The 19396-nt window shown below is 45.0% G+C and overlaps 2 protein-coding genes across 3 annotated transcripts; one reads left to right on the top strand and one right to left on the bottom strand.

Moving 5' to 3' along the window:
* The first annotated feature begins 282 nt into the window (after positions 1–282).
* On the top strand, positions 283–18570 carry LOC111071541. 2 transcript variants are annotated; one of them, XM_022362952.2, is made up of 3 exons: positions 283–335; positions 17166–17435; positions 17511–18570. In XM_022362952.2, the coding sequence occupies exons 1-3, from the start codon at positions 306–308 to the stop codon at positions 18276–18278; spliced, it is 1068 nt and encodes a 355-aa protein (XP_022218644.1). In that variant the 5' UTR covers positions 283–305; the 3' UTR covers positions 18279–18570. The 2 variants fall into 2 exon arrangements, with proteins under 2 accessions (XP_022218644.1, XP_022218642.1); XM_022362950.2 differs by lacking the exon at positions 283–335 and adding an exon at positions 8722–9078.
* On the bottom strand, positions 15807–16589 carry LOC111071553. The gene is made up of 2 exons (XM_022362965.2): positions 16465–16589; positions 15807–16416 (listed from the first exon to the last, which is right to left on the bottom strand). Exons 1-2 carry the CDS (start codon positions 16519–16521, stop codon positions 16171–16173), a joined length of 303 nt encoding a protein of 100 aa, XP_022218657.1. The 5' UTR covers positions 16522–16589; the 3' UTR covers positions 15807–16170.
* Positions 18571–19396: the final 826 nt, after the last annotated feature.

The raw sequence follows: 19396 nt of genomic DNA on the forward strand, positions 1-19396 counted from the left end.
GTAACTTTTGTATCTTGATGCGCGGTTCCACTCTAGCACGAGCTAACACGCTCAAAAGTGGTGAGAGATGGGATTATGACAATGAAAAACATTTGGAAAGGGCTAACAAAAGAGATGGAGGAATACATTCAGTCTTTATTCAGAGTAAGATCTAAGAACTATAATATTATGCATCAAAATAGGGTGGGAAATAGGAGGGCAAATGCCTGATATTGTATACAAATAATACTGAACAGAATATTTTATTGCTTAACTTTTATTCTAGATACATTTCTCCACTCTTAAACGAACAATCAAAGGAGGCAATGCTACCCATTCGAATGAGCTATAAAGAGGTAAAGCTATCAACTAAAATATCTTTAATTTTCCCCAACTGACTCTAACCTCACGATTTGACCTAACTCTATAATAAGCCAACACGCGCTCATCTCTAGCTGCTGCTGTTGCTGGTTCTGGTGCTTCCAGTCATTGACTGACAGAGGAGTAAAGTAAGGAAAATATTTACACAGTCAGCTCGCATTTAAAAGACATCAACACGAAAAGGGTTAAAACGATGCATTTGAATTACCAAAATAAACACGAAATTCGAAAATACTTTTTAGTCGGTCGTGTGTGAGGGGTGAAGCGGAAGGGAAGGGAAGGCGGATGGGGGAAGGGAATGATATCGCAGGCGTTCGACTAAAGGGTTAATTGGACCGTTTTCTGTAGCGTGTATTTGAAAGATACTGACTGACAAGACTTCTCACCCCCCTACCCCTACCCCACCACCAAAGGGATCGCTCTGCTTATGACAGCTGTCCGACTGCTGTCTCAATGAGTGGCTAAAAGTTCGCTCTTTCTCTCAATCTTTCTCTCCCTTTCTCCCGTGTTCTCTTTGTGTGAGGTATCTCTGTCGAAGTTATGATTGGGGAGCGGTTCATTAAACAAGCGTTTTCGTATTTTCTTTTAATTTACTTGCCCCATTGTATTGGGCAAAGGATGTGCTCCGTGGACATGGACGAGGACGAGGACTGCCTGCTGACAGCACCATTTAAATTGGCTATTGTGCGAAAGGATGCGAGGATATGGGGTACAGGTACAGGTAGTCACAATTACAATTGAATTTTCCTGCAGCTGCCCCGAGCACTGAAATTGACTTTACTGACTCTGATTGTGTGTGTGTTGCATGTTGCGGTTGATAGATGGCGACGACTACGTCGACTACGGGACAAGGACACAAAAAAGGAAAACTCATTATTTCCCGCTTTGTTTTCCATTGCAACGTCATTAACTGATGTTCCTGCCGCTGCACTATAAATTCTCCTCGGGCTGTGCCAAAATTTAATTTACCCTTGAAGCGAAACGCCGACGTGTCTAGGTCTAGGCCTAGGCCTCTAGGTTGCCTCTACGATACTCGTACTTCAGCTCGACAATGGCCTCCTGCTCCGGTCTGGGTCTGCCTGTCGGCGGCGCTCTCAAGCTGTCCAGACAGTCAGGCACTTCTTTTTGTTCTACTAAAATTCTTTTTCCATTTTTTTGCAATGCTTTGTTCCAGTTTTTGGCATTGTTTACGATTTTATTCCCTTCGGTGTGCAGCCTTGAAAAATGTTGGCAAAAGGGAATCTAATGGATGAGGAGCCTGAGCCGGAGACTGAGCCAGAGCCAGAGCTAGAGCCGACAAGGACACTCGTATTGCTTTCCACTTGAAAATCGCATTAAGCGGATTTCGTTTCGCGCTGTTGTCTAGCCGCATCTTTCACTCATCAGATTTTCCTTTCGAGGGGGGGCGAAAAAGGAGGCAGTAGGAGCCGGGATTAGAGAGGATCTTTGTTGCCAACGAAGCGAAAATGGGCGTTGAAAGTGTGCACTGGTGACATTTTGCTGGGGATTAGGTCATAGGTGATGCTGCTGATGCGATAACAAGGGGCGTGGGTGGCGGCCTGCTACTGAAGTAAGAGTTACGAGTATCTCTCATCCCAAGCCAAAAGCAAAACAAGGCCAGAGCCAGAACCTTTAGAATTTTTTTCTTTTCAATTTTGGTTCTTTATGTAAAACTTTTCCCTGGCCGGGCAAACAAATCAAAATCGCTTTCGGACCAAAACTAAGTTTAAGTTCGTTTCAATAAAAGGACCCCACACACACACATACATAAACATTGGATACCATTCTCCTTCGCATCAGCATTTGGCATATGCTGTAATGTCCTTAAAGATAACTCAATTTACACTGATTACCCTCATGAGTCACATCAAACAGGAGGATAAGGACCACTCTCTCTCTCTGTCTCTGTCTCTCATCCCATTCCTTTTTTGTTTGTGTGTCCTTCCCGTTCGGAAATATATTTTTATGTCTAAATTTCATTAATTCCAAACAAATACGAGTACGTTGAGGAGGCGCCCATATCGAAAATTACAAGTCGCACTTCCTGCCGCAGCAAACGGGACTGGGACTGTCTGCCTGCCGCCTGCCTGGGAAAAATATCAAATTTCATCCAGCACCCAATATTCAAATGGATGGAGGAAAAGCAGCGTCTGCCGGCAGCTGCTAAGGTCCGCCATGGGCTGGGCCATTAATTCGGAGAGGAAAACCGACGGCTAAGTATAGGATAACAAGCCCAACGACTGCACATGTCTTCATCTTGATTATGGCACATCCTGGCGGCACCAAACACACACGTACCACGCCACAGAGTCCGTCCGTCCGTCCGTCCGTCCGTCCGTCCTTCCTCCTTTGCTGCACCTTTAAGGGTCGCGGCCCAAATGTCGCGACGGGAGGCAAAGATGTAAATGGAAGGAGTCTGAAGTCTGAAGGCTGGTGCTCGGGTTCAGGTTCAGGTTCGGACTCGGGCATATTTTTTATGTCTACTCGTAAGCTGCAAGTGTGACATTCTCACTTGGCCATGACACCTACTGTGCGTGTGTCTGTGGCAGGGTCTGGGCCTCTGCTGGTGGAGCATTTGTATCCTTTTCGCTTTGAGAAATTGTCACACATTTGTTCTTCTCGGGAAATATGTGTATGCCTGTCCCCCCCTCGCCTGTGCTACACTCTCCAATTTCATATGATTTGTGCTCCCATCTTTTGTAGTTCATTAATCTTGAGGGGTTCTTACCCACAAAATGAAATTTCTTACGCTGGTAGTACTCCATGTGGTGGAAAATTGGGTCACTAAGGCAGTCGTTAGATGGTAGTGGCAGTCATTAGTTTGGATGGAGTTTTACTAGACCCTGGAGGGATGGGATCAAAAAACTATCTGACAGTAACCCGCTGAACATTGACTCTCGAACCCGTAGCTGCTTTGACATTCAAATAATGAAGCATAACCTTTAAGCGTTATCATCCAATTTCAAATCTGTTCGCCTCGCTTATCGCTCCTAAATAATCGCCAAAAAAATTCAGCAAATTTCCGAGACGAAACGAAAACCTAAACAAACTTCTGTGCAGCTGTTCGCACTCTCAGTCTGTCGTATCTCTTGCCATATCTCTACACGCCGAGCAAACAAAGGAAAACGGCACCTTCAGCAGCACTACGCGGCATCTATCATTACTCTAGCATCGCTCTACAGATTTTTCAATGGCGATAACACTTCACTACTTCCGCCGCCACGTACAGAAAAAAAGGGCCCTAGAAAACAAAAGGCCGCAACCGCAAAACGCCACTTGGAAATTTTTCCTGGCCCGTTTCGGCAGTTTTTCACGCTACGCTACGAGTTTTCCATTTTATTCATTTTAATGAGCATGAAAAAAAACCCCGAACCACTCGATACGAGACGATCCTATCGTATAATAAAAAAAAACCCTCGTACGCCAATTACGATTTATTTGTCTGTTCTGAAGTAGGAACGTAAATAAAAATCTCCCCGCAACCCGGAACCCTGATCCAGGCCCTACCTCTACCTTTATCAAAATGTTCTGCATTAAATGCAGCGATCTGTGCTCTGCTGTTCTGTCGTGTTCCACCTTATCGACCCGAGCACTCTCTGCTCTTCTCTGCTCTGCTCTGTTCTGCTGTACTCTGCTCTTTTTGTGGTTGTTTCTGTGGTTCTGTGTCTGCATAAAAAACTACCATTCGTTCTGCCTCGGAAATAGGGTAACACTTTGCTATCACAAACTTGCATTTTGTCACGTTTTTTTATTGGTTCGAATTCCTCTTTGACTCGCGGGTCCATTGCGGGTACGTTTTGTGTGCATTTTTCCAGCGATTAAATGTATCATGCATCCAAATATGCTCATTAAACGCGCACTTGGACTTGGAATCGGAATAGGTCTTGGAATTGGAATCGTTCCCTCATGTATGTAGATTGTGCATGTGCCTGCTTCCCTCTCTCACTCTCTTTCTCGTTTTTTTAGTAATTGCCGTACAGGAAATTAGTTATTCAAGTTGGGTTGTGCCTAATTTATGCATCGCTATAATTGTTTGTGCTGCTGGAAAATCGTTTTCATTGTTCAACCGAAGCAAACGGAAAGTTCTCGTTAATGTGGGCGTTATCGGAATCATTACGGAGAATGCAAGGGAAAATAAACAAAACTTCGGGCAGGAGGGGAAACTACTCCTCCGACTACAACACACATAAATTTGATATATAACGAAACGAAACGTGTGAGAAATTCCAAAATGCAACGGGCGCTTTTTTTTATCAGAAGAAATATGGGAAAGGGCGTTGCGTTGCCTTGGGTGCTCGTTCGTTCGGCTGATGGGTTGATGGGAAAGAAAAGGTAAAGTGAAAGAAACTTTTGCTGACATTTGATAAATGACTGATCGATCGAGAAATGCTAACTATGGAAAGAAAGTCTTCTCTACTCCACACTCTAGTCTAGTGCTGGTGCTGCCTGGCCACTAAAGCCATGTCAAATAAAATTATCTTTTGGGACAAGTTAATGTCCTATAAAATATGAATAAGAAAAACTGTTGCCCGCTTCTTCAAAGCTAAATCAAAATTAAACAACAAAAATTATTCAAAAAGGCGATGTTTTCCCTCCCCCAAAAATGAAACCCCAAAATGATTTATGATTCTGAAGCTGGGCGGGGCGATGTTTGGGAGGGAAAACACACACAACATAACACAACACAAAACATATAAAATGAGAACATTGAAAAACGCAAAGCGCAGCAATTAAAATATCTGTAGAACTTGCCGGCGCGCAGTCGTAAACCAAAATTTAAAATCCAAATGGGTAAAATGGGGAAAATGAAAAATGAAAAACGAACCAGTGGCAGAGCGAGTGCCCCAAAGGCTTTGACAACAGTGCAACAAGCAGAAAACAATTAAAGTTAGATTTAATGGTTTTCACACATAATTTTTGGAATGGATAATACTTAAGTATGCGTATAAAATAAAGGATTACCCAGAGACCCGAAACACTTGAGAGAGAGAGAGAGGGAGAGTGCAGCAGACCACCCCTAACAAATCATTTATAAAGATACATAATTGCTAGAGACACTTGAGAATCGGGTTAAAGATGAAAGAAACAAAAAAAAAAAAAATGTGGAATTTAAAGAAAAGAACTCCAAGCCACACAAAGACACCGCAGGCCATATATTCCTCAATGGGAAAGCCCCCAAACCCCTAGACTCTGACTAAGACTCAGACCCCAGGCCACAGACACAATCTTGATGCCCTGGAGCTGTGGAACTGTGTCTGTGCGATGGTGCTGGTTGCATTCGTTTTCGTTTCTTTCGTTTCAAACAAATTGTTGTTAAAGCATATTTGTTAACTACATTTTTAACACTTGCTGTCGGCCTCCTGGTGGGTTGTGGATCGTGTGATGAGAAACCTCAATTGAAATTCGAAAGAGTAGAGTCTGAGTCTGATTTTGTTGCCATTGTTTTTGTCAATAAATTAACATTTATTTTCCTTACGCGATGCTGCGACTATACTCGTAAATTAAACGCCGAAAAGTAAAACCCAACGACCTGAACAACAATAACAAACAGAACTGAAATCCGAGAGTTCCTTGTAGGCCATTTATCGCTGTCGATGGAGAGGTTGATGAAGCCATTACAGCCTCCTCGCTTGTATGATGATGCGATGCGATGCGGTGCGGTGCGGGGGTGTGTAGCCTGCAGTCAATGGGTGCTCTGTAAGTGCAAATGGCCATTAAAAACAATTTAAGGGGAGGATCAGCATTGAGTGGCGAGGCATTTAGGAAAATATTGCAAATTACTGCAAATAATTGACGAACATTAAGTGCTGCTCTCTCGGGGGATGGGTGTGGGTGGGGTCCTGTCCTGGGAACAGCTGCCAAAATTTACACAACATTCAATTGAAAAAATCAAAATGAAAATCTCCAAGAAAATTAATGTTATTGTGATGACAAATCAACCTCAGAGTGGGAGTGGAAAAGCTTTCTATCTAATGAAACTGCAATTCACACAATCGAACGATGAGCAGCAGCTCTCTTCAGTTCGCCTCCCAAGGGGGTTGCACTTGATTTATGTACGAGAGTGTACACGTTGCTTTCGCTCCTTAAGTGTCCCGAAAGTGCTTTCTCATCGATGCGATGCGATACAATGGGAAATACTCGTATTTATTAAACGCTGCAACCGAAAATTCAATTTTCGCAACTGTTGCCAAAATATCAGCTAAGCCAAAGGAGGGTCATCGTCATGCCGCCACCCAAGGGTAAGAGGAGGGTGGCACAGTGCGTGATATATGCTGGCTACAAAGCGGAAAATTTGAACATTTGTTAAAGCGACTTATTAATGTTATAATCTAATTATAATCAGCAGTCCTTTGGCTCTGATTTCGTGCCATAAAAAAATTATTAGTTCCAGAGGGGTGCAAAATGTGGGTTATATTTTTGTCCAGATTCAATTCTTTATCGGGCAGGGCAGGGCTGACAGAGTAGCAAAAATATGGGATTACTATAAAGCAGAGGCAGAAAAGGGATTTTAGTATGATATATTAGGGGTTTGGATCAGGTATTAGCTGCAGCTGTTGTGAAACTAAAGTAAAAAGTAGCAATCCTCCCCGAAAACTGTTTCAATTAACCCGATCCTTTGTTGGTTCATGCCTTAAACAATCAACTGCACTGCTGCGCTCCTGATGGAACTTGCATCCTTCCGAGGCGTCGCACTAATTAAGTGGGGAACAAAGGGGGAGCGCCAGAGGCCAAAAGCGGAGCAGCTCAATTAATAATAAAATGGCGAAAATGGGGAAAATGGGAAATGAGAAAATGGAACGAGCCAAGCGCGCAGCCTCGTAAACAAGCCACAAAAAAGCTTGAACTCATAATTTCCGGAGGTGCTAATAAGTTGCAAAATTATTTTCAATGAAAATGGCTCCAGCAGGGAGCGGCCGCGGGAGGTGGTTGGGGGAAAGCAGCAGTAAAAGTTACCACAGAGTATAAAAAATTGACTTCAATTAAAGTGCCATAGTTGCCTGTATAAACAGCACGGGAAAAAGGGAAAATGAAAAGCGCAAAATGAGAGCGAAAGAGAGAGAGAGAGTGGGAGGGGGGGAATGCGAGGGGCAAAGGATAATGATAATTACGGCATGCTGTGGGTGGCGGCTCTTTGGATCCCACTGCTGAATGGAGACTGCAAAAGTTTTTTGTGTTTATTTTATGCTCGGCTCTGGCAAAAGGCAAACGAACAAGAAGAAGCTGAAAGTTTCAATGTAGGTGGTGACGGTTGGGGGGAAAAAGCACCCAGGAGGCAGTGCATCCGAGGGGGCGGCAATGGGTGGCACACACGATTACGAGTGGTACGTTAAACAAATAAGCAAAAGGCACCCAGAGGCAAATGAAGAAGCCGAATGTAGAGCGTGCATCAATGACACACTCACACACACTCGTACAGGGGGAAACACTCACGCACACTCGTACAGTGAAGCACTCACACTCGAAGAGCGGGACACCCACACAGCGCTAAAGAGCCTTCAATACTCGTACAGAAATGAAAAGTCAAAAACTTGCCTTGGACGCTTTTCCTTATGCTGTCCAAAATGAAATGACTCGCTCGCCAGCGGTCCAGGAGCCAGCCCCCCGTAACCTGCCCCTACCCCTTGCAACCACCCACTCTTGACTCAACTTGTTGAGGACACTCACCTACCCCTGGGTCAGCAGTCAGTCACTCGCCCATCCGACTCAACCTCTGTGCTGTGCTGTATTACAGCCCTCGCATTTCATTCACTCTTTTCCGCCGCCCCAGCGCCCCTTTCCCTTGCCCTTGCCACCGCCAGCCATCCTGCCTGTCATGCCCAAAACAGAAGTTCCTCTCATTTTGCACTTGTTTTATTTTTTTGTTTTGCCTCCATTTTTTTCTCTCAGTGTAGTTGTAGTAAATTTTTCTCATTTCGCTTTTTGTTGGAGTGGTTTTTTCTTCGTCTATTTTGCTTCTGCTGCCTGCCTGCTGTTTTGAGTGTTCGTTCCCTCTGTGTGACTGTGTGTTTGTTTGTATCTGTGTGTCGGTCTCTCTTTGTGTGTCTGTGTTGGTTTTTCTTCACACACACACACACACACACACACACACACACACACACACCACCACACAGAGGCATAGAACTAGCGGTAAATGCATGAACAACGCCGGTTGACGTCGACGCTGACGTCGTCTGAAATTTTGTATCTCTGCCGCTGCCCTCTCTCTCTCTCTCTTCACTCACTCACCCTCACCCTCACCCATGGGCGCTGCCTGCTGCCTGCTGGCTGCCATGCTTCTTCTTTGCTTTCGTCTCGTGCTCATTTTCCGTTGTACTTTTTCGAATGCATTCGGTGGCGTTTTCATTTCATTCCCTCTGCGCACTTCGAACTGATCGCTCGCATCGCTCCCCGGACTCCGGACTTCGTACTCGCTCGCCTCAATCCCTTCGGACTTTGACTTCGACTTTGATTCGATTACGCGCAAAATTTTTGAACACATTTCGAAAGAAAGAAAGAACCTCATAAGTTAAGCAAGATTACGACTTTTGCATACTTCTTGCGGCAGACCTCGGGCATTGGATTGGATTTGTTTGTGGAGTGAAGTGTAAACATACGAAAAACGAAACAAAACAAAAAAAACTGCTAAAAATGGGTCGTCTGTTCCAATACAATCGCTTTGGCGCCACGGATAATATCAACAAACGCAACAAAAAGGATACCCAGAATAAGAACAAGATGGTGAGTCTCGCAGAATATGCAAACGGTGGGGGGAATAGTTTAGGTCTGTCTGTGGAACAGCAGGGGTACAGGACAGTAACTAGAGTAAGATTTATGATATATTTCTTAGCGGAATATTAACTACTAAAGGGTATGAAGGGTTATACCAGCGGACAGTTACTTATGGCAGGAGGTTAACGATCGATCCTTCAGTAAATAACTTCCTAGGCATAAATCGTACTGGAAATGGTGCCTACTAGTTGCCTATCCAAGAGAGCTTTCAACTATAGTCCAAAGCAAATGCCAGAGTCTATAAAGTATCACACACAATAAACAGACTCCTCCCCCCTAAAACAATCTATACAAATTTCACACTCCCCCACACATTCACGATGGGAGACGCAATAGTATCTCCCATGGCAACCCACGCACTCATGGCACTATCTACAGTAAACTCCGCTCCATGTTGACCATCTGTGGAGCGGCGGAGAGCAGGGGGAGTTGGGTTCTGGGGGGGTGCATAACGAAATTCAAAACACGAAACGACAACAATTAAAATGATTTAGTGTCACAGATACGAGAGATCCGATCCCCACAACAACAGCATAAAGAGCGGACACTGAAGCATAATAAACTCGACTGTCGGCGTAAATCAGTGGAACACTAAATCACATAGAATCAAATAAATATGATTTGCATAAAAACCAAATCAAAGTATATAAAACAAACACAGTGACTGATGGCGGGGGGCAGTAGAGCAGACCTAAGCCGAGCGTTAAGCCAACAAACAAAAATCAGAAAAATAAATCAAATAAATCAAATTGTAAATGCAGCGATTTCTAGCGATAAGTAGAGCAAACAAACGGAAAACGCACTGAAACTGGCAACTGGTAACTGAAACTCAGACTGAAATGGAAATGGAAACATATGTTGCTCGCCCATAAAGATAATGATTGATTCGACTAAATGGATTTCTATTTGAGTATTTGTATTTGATTAGCGATAAGCGCTAACTAGGCTTTATCGTCGCCATATATAAGTCGACATGTGTGGAATGGCGACGTCTGGCTCTGGCTCTGTTGATGATTCCCAAAAGCAGATTAGTCAAATATCTTAATTAAGACAAACTACCTGAGAAGCTACCTGAATACAGAAAGTCAACTCTCTCTTTCTCTCGTGTCTCATTTTCCACAGATCTCTGGGTAAATCTTCTTAGGTAGCTACTTTGCTTTACTAATCTCCTATTTTGACTTCCCCGCGCTGCTGCAGATACTCGTGTAGAGTGACAATGCGCTCGGCAGCAGCAGCATCCCCAGCCATCATCCGGCTTACCATTTATCAAAATATTTATTTAAAAGAGCGACAAAATCTGTGGAAAAAAGTTTGTAATTTCAAACTGAATGACAGTTTGCGTTTGCGTTTTGCCTTCTGCCCGGCTACTCCTCCTCTTTTATCTTCTGTACTCTGTGCATTTTCCATCATTGTTCCTTCTGCGCCTGTCATTTTTCACGGGAATTGACACCCATCCCAGTGCCAGGGACAGAGCCATGGCCAAGGCCCAGTCCATGCCATCCCACACCGTTGCCATACCATTGAGCTATGGCTCTGCCACTTTATCTCGACTCGGATTCTTTCTTTTTGTTTTGATCTATGGAAATCTGTCTTGTTTTCCTTGCTTTTATTCAATTTTTTTTGTTGTGGGTGTAGCCGTGTTTGGGCTCCCTAAAGGATTGTCTTTTGAAATAGGAAGTTGTTCTCTCTCGACGTTTGACGTTTGTCGCTTGACGGGTGTGGCCGCAACGGGAGTTGATTTACCTAGAAGACTTGAACCGCACAAAAGAGTTCTTCAAACTCAAAAGTGCACGAATGCAGAGTCTGAAATTCCATTCGCAGATGCTTCCTTAGATCTCTGAGCATATCTCAGATACTTCTTTTCGGGCAGCGTAAATCGTTCGACACCTCCCCCTGAATCGAGAATCCGCATCCGTTATCAAAATCTATTGCCCCAGGGAATTGTCTGTTTACAGTCCGATTGGGGTTGGGGCGACTCTGTGCTGACAAACGATTTCAATTAGCCGACTCACGATACGAGATAAAAGGCATCGCATCGCATCGCGTCGACTGTCGCGGGTCACTCGTTCAAAATGGAATCGAGACAAGCTGCAAAAGACCAGAACTAATAAAATTGTCACACAACTGTTGGCTTGGGCTTGGGATGTCAGCTGGACGCGGTCTGTCGTTGCTGTGATGACCATATGTTCGTGCAGTTGGGGGAGGTTGGAAAAGGCAGGGAACTGCAACCATATTGCTAGATTAAAATCTAAAACAATTAAGAAAGCAAAAGATACACTGAGCTCTGTGGCGGCGAAAATAAAGAGGAATTGAGTTGATATGTTGGGGAGATCATAATTTGCAAAGGCGATGATCTCTCTCTCTATGACGATCAAAATTCCACCGAATTCTTATGCATACATTTGAGTTATAGTTCCATGAATGTTCTTCGCTTGAGCGTAGCAGCATCTTCTATAAGAAGAATCTAGTTATGATTTATAGTTTCACGATACTCGTACTTTCCCCTGCATAAACCTACTCCTAGACTCACAATGGAGCCACACACACACATACACATTTGCGTATCTGATGTTGGATAAATCTGTTTTTGAGGCATCTTCCTCTCTGGGTACTTTATGGTGCCATGCTCCGACGCCATCATCGCCCAGCCTAAGTGGCTTCTGGTCCGTTTCTGCTCTGCGCTCTGTCTATCGTGGTGCCCTTCCTGCCGCTCCGACTGGATTGCGGGGATCTTGGATGGGATGGACTGCTCTGGTCTGGCGCATGATGGGCCTCATAATTCTCGATGAGATGCAGCTAAAATTAAATCAACTTCTGGCGACGATTAGCAGCAATGAGCTGAGGCATTTAAATTCTAAGGCATTTTAATGCACTTTCCCCATAAGAACTCTCGCTCCGTCGCCCCCTTCAAGGCCAATGATTAATGTTTATATCCCATGGTCGTGTTCTACACATGTAAAATGTATTTTCGAGGGCATCTGGGGGGGGGGATAGGCAAGACGAGGCACACACTGAATCTTTGATTTTGGGGCTCAGCTCGGCTCGGCTCGGTAAGTGGAATTTCTAAGGATAGAAATTAATTGCGATGCTTTTAAGTGCATTTAATTTGAAGTTTCCAACCAGCAGACGACGCCGCTGCCTCGTTGACTAAACCAAAAGATTTATTAGTGGCATGGAGTAGCAGGGGGTGGGTACAATTGCAACTGCAACAGAAAGCTGCACAATTGATGAGCATAATTAAATAGCCGGCGACTGGCAAGACTCGGATTGCCCCTCTGCATTGCATTGCATGCATTGTTGTAATTTATGCTCCATATTTTGCCAAACTACTGCTCACTGGCTCCTCACGAATGTAGCTGTAGCTGTATGAGAGTATCTGCATCTGACGATCTGTATCTGTAGCTGAGTGTGACTCCGGACTAGCCCCGTCGTTTTGAGTAAACAACAATTTCACTTATTTTCATGCTGTCTGCCGTCTACCGTCCGTCGTTGTCTACTGTCTGTCTGCCTGCCGTCCGTCCGTCCGTCCGTCGACGACCATCATCTGTCTGCATTGTTATTTTTACGCTCGACTCAATATAAATTTTCGCAGTGTGCTCGTATGTCGCCCCGTATACCCCCCGCTGCACTGTCCTGTGCTGCCCCTCGTTTTGTTTGCCACATGCCACGCCATGAAAATGTAATGCAAATATGCAAAAAAGCTTTCAACAGTATATCCAACCCTTCTATGCCCCTCTGGATCTACGGGTATGTATGGATGTACGTGTGTAGGGCCTGGCTACAAATAGTTTTGGGTTTGGTTTAGCGTCTGGCCAACACTGACAACACTGCTGTCCGGACAGCAAACCAGGCGGCCAACATCATCGTTATCAGCAGCACGTTGTCCATTCCCGTAACAGTAACAGTAACCGTAACCGCTCCCGTGTCCGTGTCTCCGCAGTCCGAGTCCGCGTCGAGCTGTTTGAGTTTCATATGGCTTCCCACCAAGGATTTGTGTGTGCATTAGACGACGCAACGACTCTAGACTCAACCGACTCTCGGGCAAACTATTTGCATGCTAAAACTACTACGAGCTCGAGTACAGACAGCAGACAGCAAAAGTTGAGTGACTAGACCAAAGAGCACATAATACCCAGTACCCTGCCCTCGTAGTTTTTCCACAGTTGCAGCAAAAAAGTTGCCAGAGAGAGAGAGTCTCTCTAATTAAATTGTTCGGTAACCCTCAAAATGATAAATTTGAAAAGTTCATTGCCTTGACCACCACCATGCACCACTTGTACGATGGAGTGTATCCCTAGCCCGCGCCCCGCTGTTGTTCCACTTCATCTGCATAGCATAGCAGACCCTCCTCAAAAGACTCCCCATTCTCGTATCGTCTCTTGAGAATTCTCTACCCACACACACACATACCAAAAAAAATACAAAGAAAACGACCTGCGCCCCATAAAATACAATTAAAATTTCAACAATTTTTTAATTTGCATTTAATAAACTCATCAAAATGGTTTTTTAAACTCACATAAAAACACACGCACAAAATATGCATACATATACAGCCAGAGGAACAAAAAGAAACAACTCAATTCGTTTCACATTTCAATAATTTTTTATATGACCCAATTTTTTACACCTATAAAAATGCCACAGAAAAGCCTCAGCGGTGCAGCAACACGGAACGCCATAAAAAAAAGCCAATGCCACACGCCACATGTGTCTAAACAAAGGATTTTCCAGCAAAAGGCAAAGCTAATTGCTATAAAAAAAATATCAAACACAAGAAACAAAACCATAAACATTGTTCCTGCATATAAAACTAAATTAGTTGGAAAATCATTTGACGAGATCCCCCAAAAAAACGAACTCGTTTAACAAAAACTTTTTGGATATTTCACTGAAAAGTAGATGTGTTTTTTCTAGGAGGAGGAAGGGGGGCGAGTGATGTGTGTAGCAAGGGAAAGACATGCTTTAAAAAATGTCATAAACTACTCGCGAGTCCATGTATCTCTGACATTTTGAAAGCCCCCGAACAGACACGACACGTGTGTGTGTGCTGGGGCTGGGGATCACTTTGAACGCTACTCTGCTCAGCTCGTTCGTGTGGCATTAAACTGTCAAATTAGCTGGAACTAAAAGCGAAATGTCTACAAAATATTCAAAAATGTTTCCCTAATGCTTGCGACCATCTGAAATATTACTAATTCCCATTCGAAAATGTCTAAAGGAATCTTCAAAATTTCATTGATATTGCCATGAGTGGAACAGAGGGTGGAATGGTGGAGGAGGAGGCAGAGGGAGAATATTCTGTAAAACAGTAGAAGGAGGAGTTTTTGTTTTGGCAGCACAGCTGCTTTGGCAATTGCCCAATTTGTGAGGATAAGCGAGTGGTTAGCGTTATTGCGGTTGCAATTTAATAGCCACCAGGCAGAAACACTGAAAAGCTGCAGGTTGTGGTTGTGGGTTGGGTTTGGGCCGCCCAAGGAAGGGTGGGTCGGGTCCTTCGACAGCTGCTTGATTTTTCATGGCTGAAAATTCAGGCATATGTCCGTGAGTCCTCTGTGTGGGACCACAAGTGGCGCTGTTCGGAGTTCGGATGGAATAGGCAAGGAAAGGAAACATTTCAATAAATTCATCAACTCATCTCGCCCTGCCACTTCAACTAATTTTTCTTTACCCTCCCGATCCCCGATCCCCGCTCCCCGCTTCCACTCACTCTAAATGCACAATAAATGAAAATTTAACAACTGTTTTTATAAGACCAAAAATGGAATGGGGGGGGGATTGAGAAAAAGGGCAACCAAAAGACCGAAGGGTTTCCCCTCCATCTTCTTTTGTTGTTCGTCAGCTGTCGAAGGTGCTGCGATGCGTTGGCTGCCAGCAGAGCAGCAGCAGCAGCCGCTCTCTTACCTGAGTTTTCCTCAAGTTTTTATTGTAACACATTTTGATTACGAAAATATGCTAACACCTCGCAGGCCAAACAAAGAGATACGATAGATAGAAGCCCCGAACAGAGTGGAGTGCCAGTGGACTCTCGGGGCTATGCTTCATCATCAATTAGAGTTACCTTTCCGCAGGGCAGGATCAGGGACAGACAAACAGAGGGACAGACATTGATGCAGAGCAGAGACCTCTCAGACCCTATGATTATTGCATTAGCACGCACGCAGACAATCAAACGAGGGCAACGCCAACACCTTTTGGTCTTTTGGTCACTACTGTATGGAGAGGCTCAAGTTTTTCTTTTTCTGTTTTCTGTTTCATTCTTTTAATTTAATTTTGGAATCTTCTTTTGGGGTCTACTATTATCACTGAAATTACTGTTCCTTTTTTGGGGTTTAGTTCGGTTCGGTTCGGTTCGGTTGGGCCTTGCATAAATTAAAACTCATGTAGCTGGCAAGAATCGTAGCCATTAAACGCTTGTTGCCCCATTGTGTGTTTGATTTAAGCCGATAAAAGGTACACTTTGAGGCATTTCACGCCGCTTTTACCCCCCATCTTTGCTCTGTTCTGATGTTGGTCAATCCTACAGCAGATTTATGCGCTGCGTGGCCACATCAAAGAAACTCTTTTGGGCATGGCTCGTTGGCTCCGAATTAATGGGCGCTGGACAAGATGTAGAAACAATTTACGTCGCGTATGTCCGTTCACATACGAGTATAAACAAGGTTTTCATTTGGAAATGCAAATCAATTGTTGGTGCAACGGAAGTTCTGCGTCTGCACTTCCTTTGTTTTGGCTTTGCATTTGGAATTTATTGAATGTGTTGAATTATGAGAGAGAAGAGCCACTCCCCTTACTCTTTATCCATTGAATCCAATTTCATTATCCCACGTATAGAGAAGAGCTGCTACCTGGGAGCCATGCCATTGTCCCGGACTGCCATTCAATTGAATGCTCATTATTTTGCCATTTATTGGAGTGTTGCATGCGTGTGTTTGTGTGTGTGTGTGTGTGCGTGCGTGCTGAAGTGTCGCACACGCAATGGATTTAAGGATTTCGATTCGTGTCAAAAAGGGGTGTGCTAGCGGCGATCTCCCTCTCCCACTAGACTATAACAAAGGATGCAGCAGCAGTAGCAGCAGCCAGAGAGATGAGTTGATTCAAAGGACTTGAGCAAGAGGCAGCATCCAGATCCCTGCCTCTCAACATGGGATCCGTCCAGAGACCATTATAGACAACTTGTGTTACACGTCTCCGCAAGGTGTTGTTGTAGATGCCCCTGAACTCGAATTCCCATGGTTTACCCGACATATCCACATACATGTAAACTTCTCTGGACATCGCTAAGTTCTAGAAGCGGCAAAAGTTATTAAAGATCAGTGGAAGGAAAACCCTTACCAGAAGGAGCAGCAGCAGCAATGGAACTGCTACAATTTTAAAGTCAAAAGCGAGCATTATTCAAATATTTTCATGTGACAGTGAAGAAAAGCTAACTAGGATCCCTTCGAGCCCCTGGAACCCCTACTACTGTGGTACTCATGTGCCTGCCTGCCTGCCTGCCTGCCTGCCTTATGAATATTTTATGGGCGAAATGAAAAGCAAATACGAGAAGTGAAAACAACAGGCTGGCAAATTATACAACAATGAACAAGTAGAGCAAGCGCATTACAAGGATACGAGTGAGTATCACATCAGCAGGAGGCACTGACCCAAAAGCATTAGCAGGAGTCGGATGAGAGTCGAGTCGGGGCGATAGTCGAGAGGGATTTGAGAAAGGGAAAGGGCTCTGAGAATTGGAATGGGAATGGGAATGGGATTGGTACGAAGTATGACAATGGCAAGAGCACAACAAAGAGCACTCGGAGAGGAGAGGAGACTGGGGAGACTGTGAAACAAAAACAGGGATAATGGTGTGTTATCTGAATGGTTCTCCTCGTTGCATAAGAGCACTCTTCGACGGAAAAAAATGTGAGCATAGGGCTGGGGTTCGGTTCGGTTCGCTTCTATTCGGGGGTACAAGATTTATATGACATTTGTTACAAATTCTCTCGACAAGAAACTAACCAACAATTTCACCTTGTTTGTTCTCGTTCCGACAGCTACGCAATGCCATCAAGTGTCCGGCCTATTCGGACATCTACGGGCAGTACAATGACTCCTCCTTCGAGAAGTGCCAACAATGGAGCAACAAACTGCAGTTCCCAAGGTCAGCGGCAGAGGCAGTGGCAGCGGCAGCCGAGGAGCCCAGCCAGAGTCGCACCCACAAGGTCTACGACAGCATGAAGAACTTTCTGCACCGCAAACTGTTTGCCCAACCCTCGCACAAGGAGCGGGCGCTGAATGAGGAGCCAACCAGTGATTATGATGAGGTTAGTAGACCCCCGAAGAAAGTTTCATTTACAATGGAAGACTAACCAGATGGCTTCTTCATTTTCTCTCTGCAGCAGGACCTTCTCGACTCCTCGTACCAGGCCGACGTGGAGGAAGAGGATGAGGAAAGGGATGCCGATTGCAGCTGCAGCTCCAACTCCAACACCAGCTCCATTTCCAGCAGTAGCCATGCGGACACGCCCAAGCGCTCGCCCCAGAAGTCGCTGCTGTCGCTCAACTGCTGGCAGAGCAGTCAGCCAAGCGACTCCAACAAGGAAGAGGATGACTCCGATGCCGGAATCTCCGACTGCTGCCAGTTGCTGGCGGAGAACACATCGAGCAACAAACAGCGTCGCAGCTCGCCCAAGAAGCGGACATCCCTGCCCCGCTACAACAGCGCCAACAGCACCGAGGACGACGATGATGATGAGGAGCCGGAACTGTTGGCCTGCGCCTGGTACCAGCCCCGCATCAGTGCGAAGGCCGCCCACGAGCATCTGCAGCAGTCGACTCCGGGCAGCTTCCTGCTCCGCCGCAGCACGCCCCGCCACTTCGAGCTCTGTCTGCGCCTCGAACGGAAGGTAAAGACGTACCCGGTGCAGTCCACCCGTACCCAGATGTACCGCCTGAAGGGGGCCAAGAAACAGTTCAGCACTCTCAAGGCATTGATCACCCACCACTCGGTGATGGCCGAGCAGCTTCCCCTCACACTGGACATGCCAAGGGAGCGACATGTGGTCAAGTCGTCGGCGGTGCGCTATGCGGATGACTTCGAGCCCCTGGAGTCTCTCCAGCTCCTTGGAATACTCAAGAGTCTGCAGGCCAAGAGCATCGAAATATAGAATAAGAGGGTGAAAATTAGGTAATTTAAGGGGGGTTATTAATATCGAACTGCAAAGGGAACGATAGGTGAAAGAAATATTATGTAGGAATTGTTTTTTCTATGCGTATTAGTCCACTAAGAAGAGGCTTTGTGATATAGTTTATGGATCGGAATCTGAATCCCAGGTTTTAGTTGTACATTAAGGAAGGGTCCACCATTTACCAATTAACTGAAATATTTCTATTCGTATTGATAAGTTTTCTATTGTGAAAGTAAATTATACGTAAATAAAAATCGAACAATGCAATCCTGCAAATGCAACCCTCGAGAGATTTCAATGTGTGTCCACGCCCCAGCAATCCACACGATTTCCGGTTACCCCACCCTCCTACCACTCCCCCTCCCACCGCTTGAGTGAGATGAATCCTGGCGGAGGGTTGGCCAGGGAACACTTCACTTACATGTGATTAGCGATTCGAGTGGCTCTCATTATTTTTCAAGTGCGGCTCGTGGAGCTCTCGACGCAATGCGCTTGGCAACATGTTGCCGGCAACATTTCGGTGGCATAAATAATTAGCAGCAACGTCAAACGTTTTAGTGGTTACAAGGGGGGTTCAGGACGACACATCCTCAAAGACTTGTGAACGATTTGTGGAGGTTGTATGGCTTTGGTGTCTCCGCCAAACGAGCTCAGATTGGCAAAGGACCTACATTCCCAGGTTCGTGAGGATCCAGACTGTCGATCGGCATCAACAGTCAGCGGATACAATGCTCCAATGTTTCCCCTATTACAGAAAGGCATGGCTAGAGAGGGCGGAGTTATATCGATTACACAGGCAATAGTCCTTAGTATGCTTGGTGTAACAAGCACAAATTGGACGATAAATGACAGAATTATAGCGATTAAAGTATAAAATGATTACAAAAACCCGTTAAAAAGGCAATATCCTTGTTGTCCTTGATGTCAATCTGGGCGAAACAGTCGGGGATATCTTCCAATTACGAGAACACATATCACGTGTCGGATCGGATGAGAAATATCGGAGTTAAAGCGAGTTAATTAAAAATCGGTTTGAAAATAACATTCAGCAATGTGGCACCCCCAAATGGAGCGGTAAGATCTCGAACTACTCTAAT

The sequence above is a fragment of the Drosophila obscura genome, unplaced genomic scaffold (genome assembly GCF_018151105.1).
Source record: "Drosophila obscura isolate BZ-5 IFL unplaced genomic scaffold, ASM1815110v1 contig_1, whole genome shotgun sequence".
Lineage (NCBI taxonomy): Eukaryota > Metazoa > Arthropoda > Insecta > Diptera > Drosophilidae > Drosophila > Drosophila obscura.

Coding starts and splice junctions, on each gene's coding strand:
- LOC111071541 (XM_022362950.2), top strand. CDS start 8,989: ATGGGTCGTCTGTTCCAATACAATCGCTTTGGCGCCACGGATAATATC. Junction 9,079..17,165: donor CCCAGAATAAGAACAAGATG/GTGAGTCTCGCA, acceptor TCGTTCCGACAG/CTACGCAATGCCATCAAGTG. Junction 17,436..17,510: donor CAACCAGTGATTATGATGAG/GTTAGTAGACCC, acceptor TTCTCTCTGCAG/CAGGACCTTCTCGACTCCTC.
- LOC111071553 (XM_022362965.2), bottom strand. CDS start 16,521: ATGCTCGCTTTTGACTTTAAAATTGTAGCAGTTCCATTGCTGCTGCTG. Junction 16,417..16,464: donor TGCTGCTGCTGCTCCTTCTG/GTAAGGGTTTTC, acceptor TGCCGCTTCTAG/AACTTAGCGATGTCCAGAGA.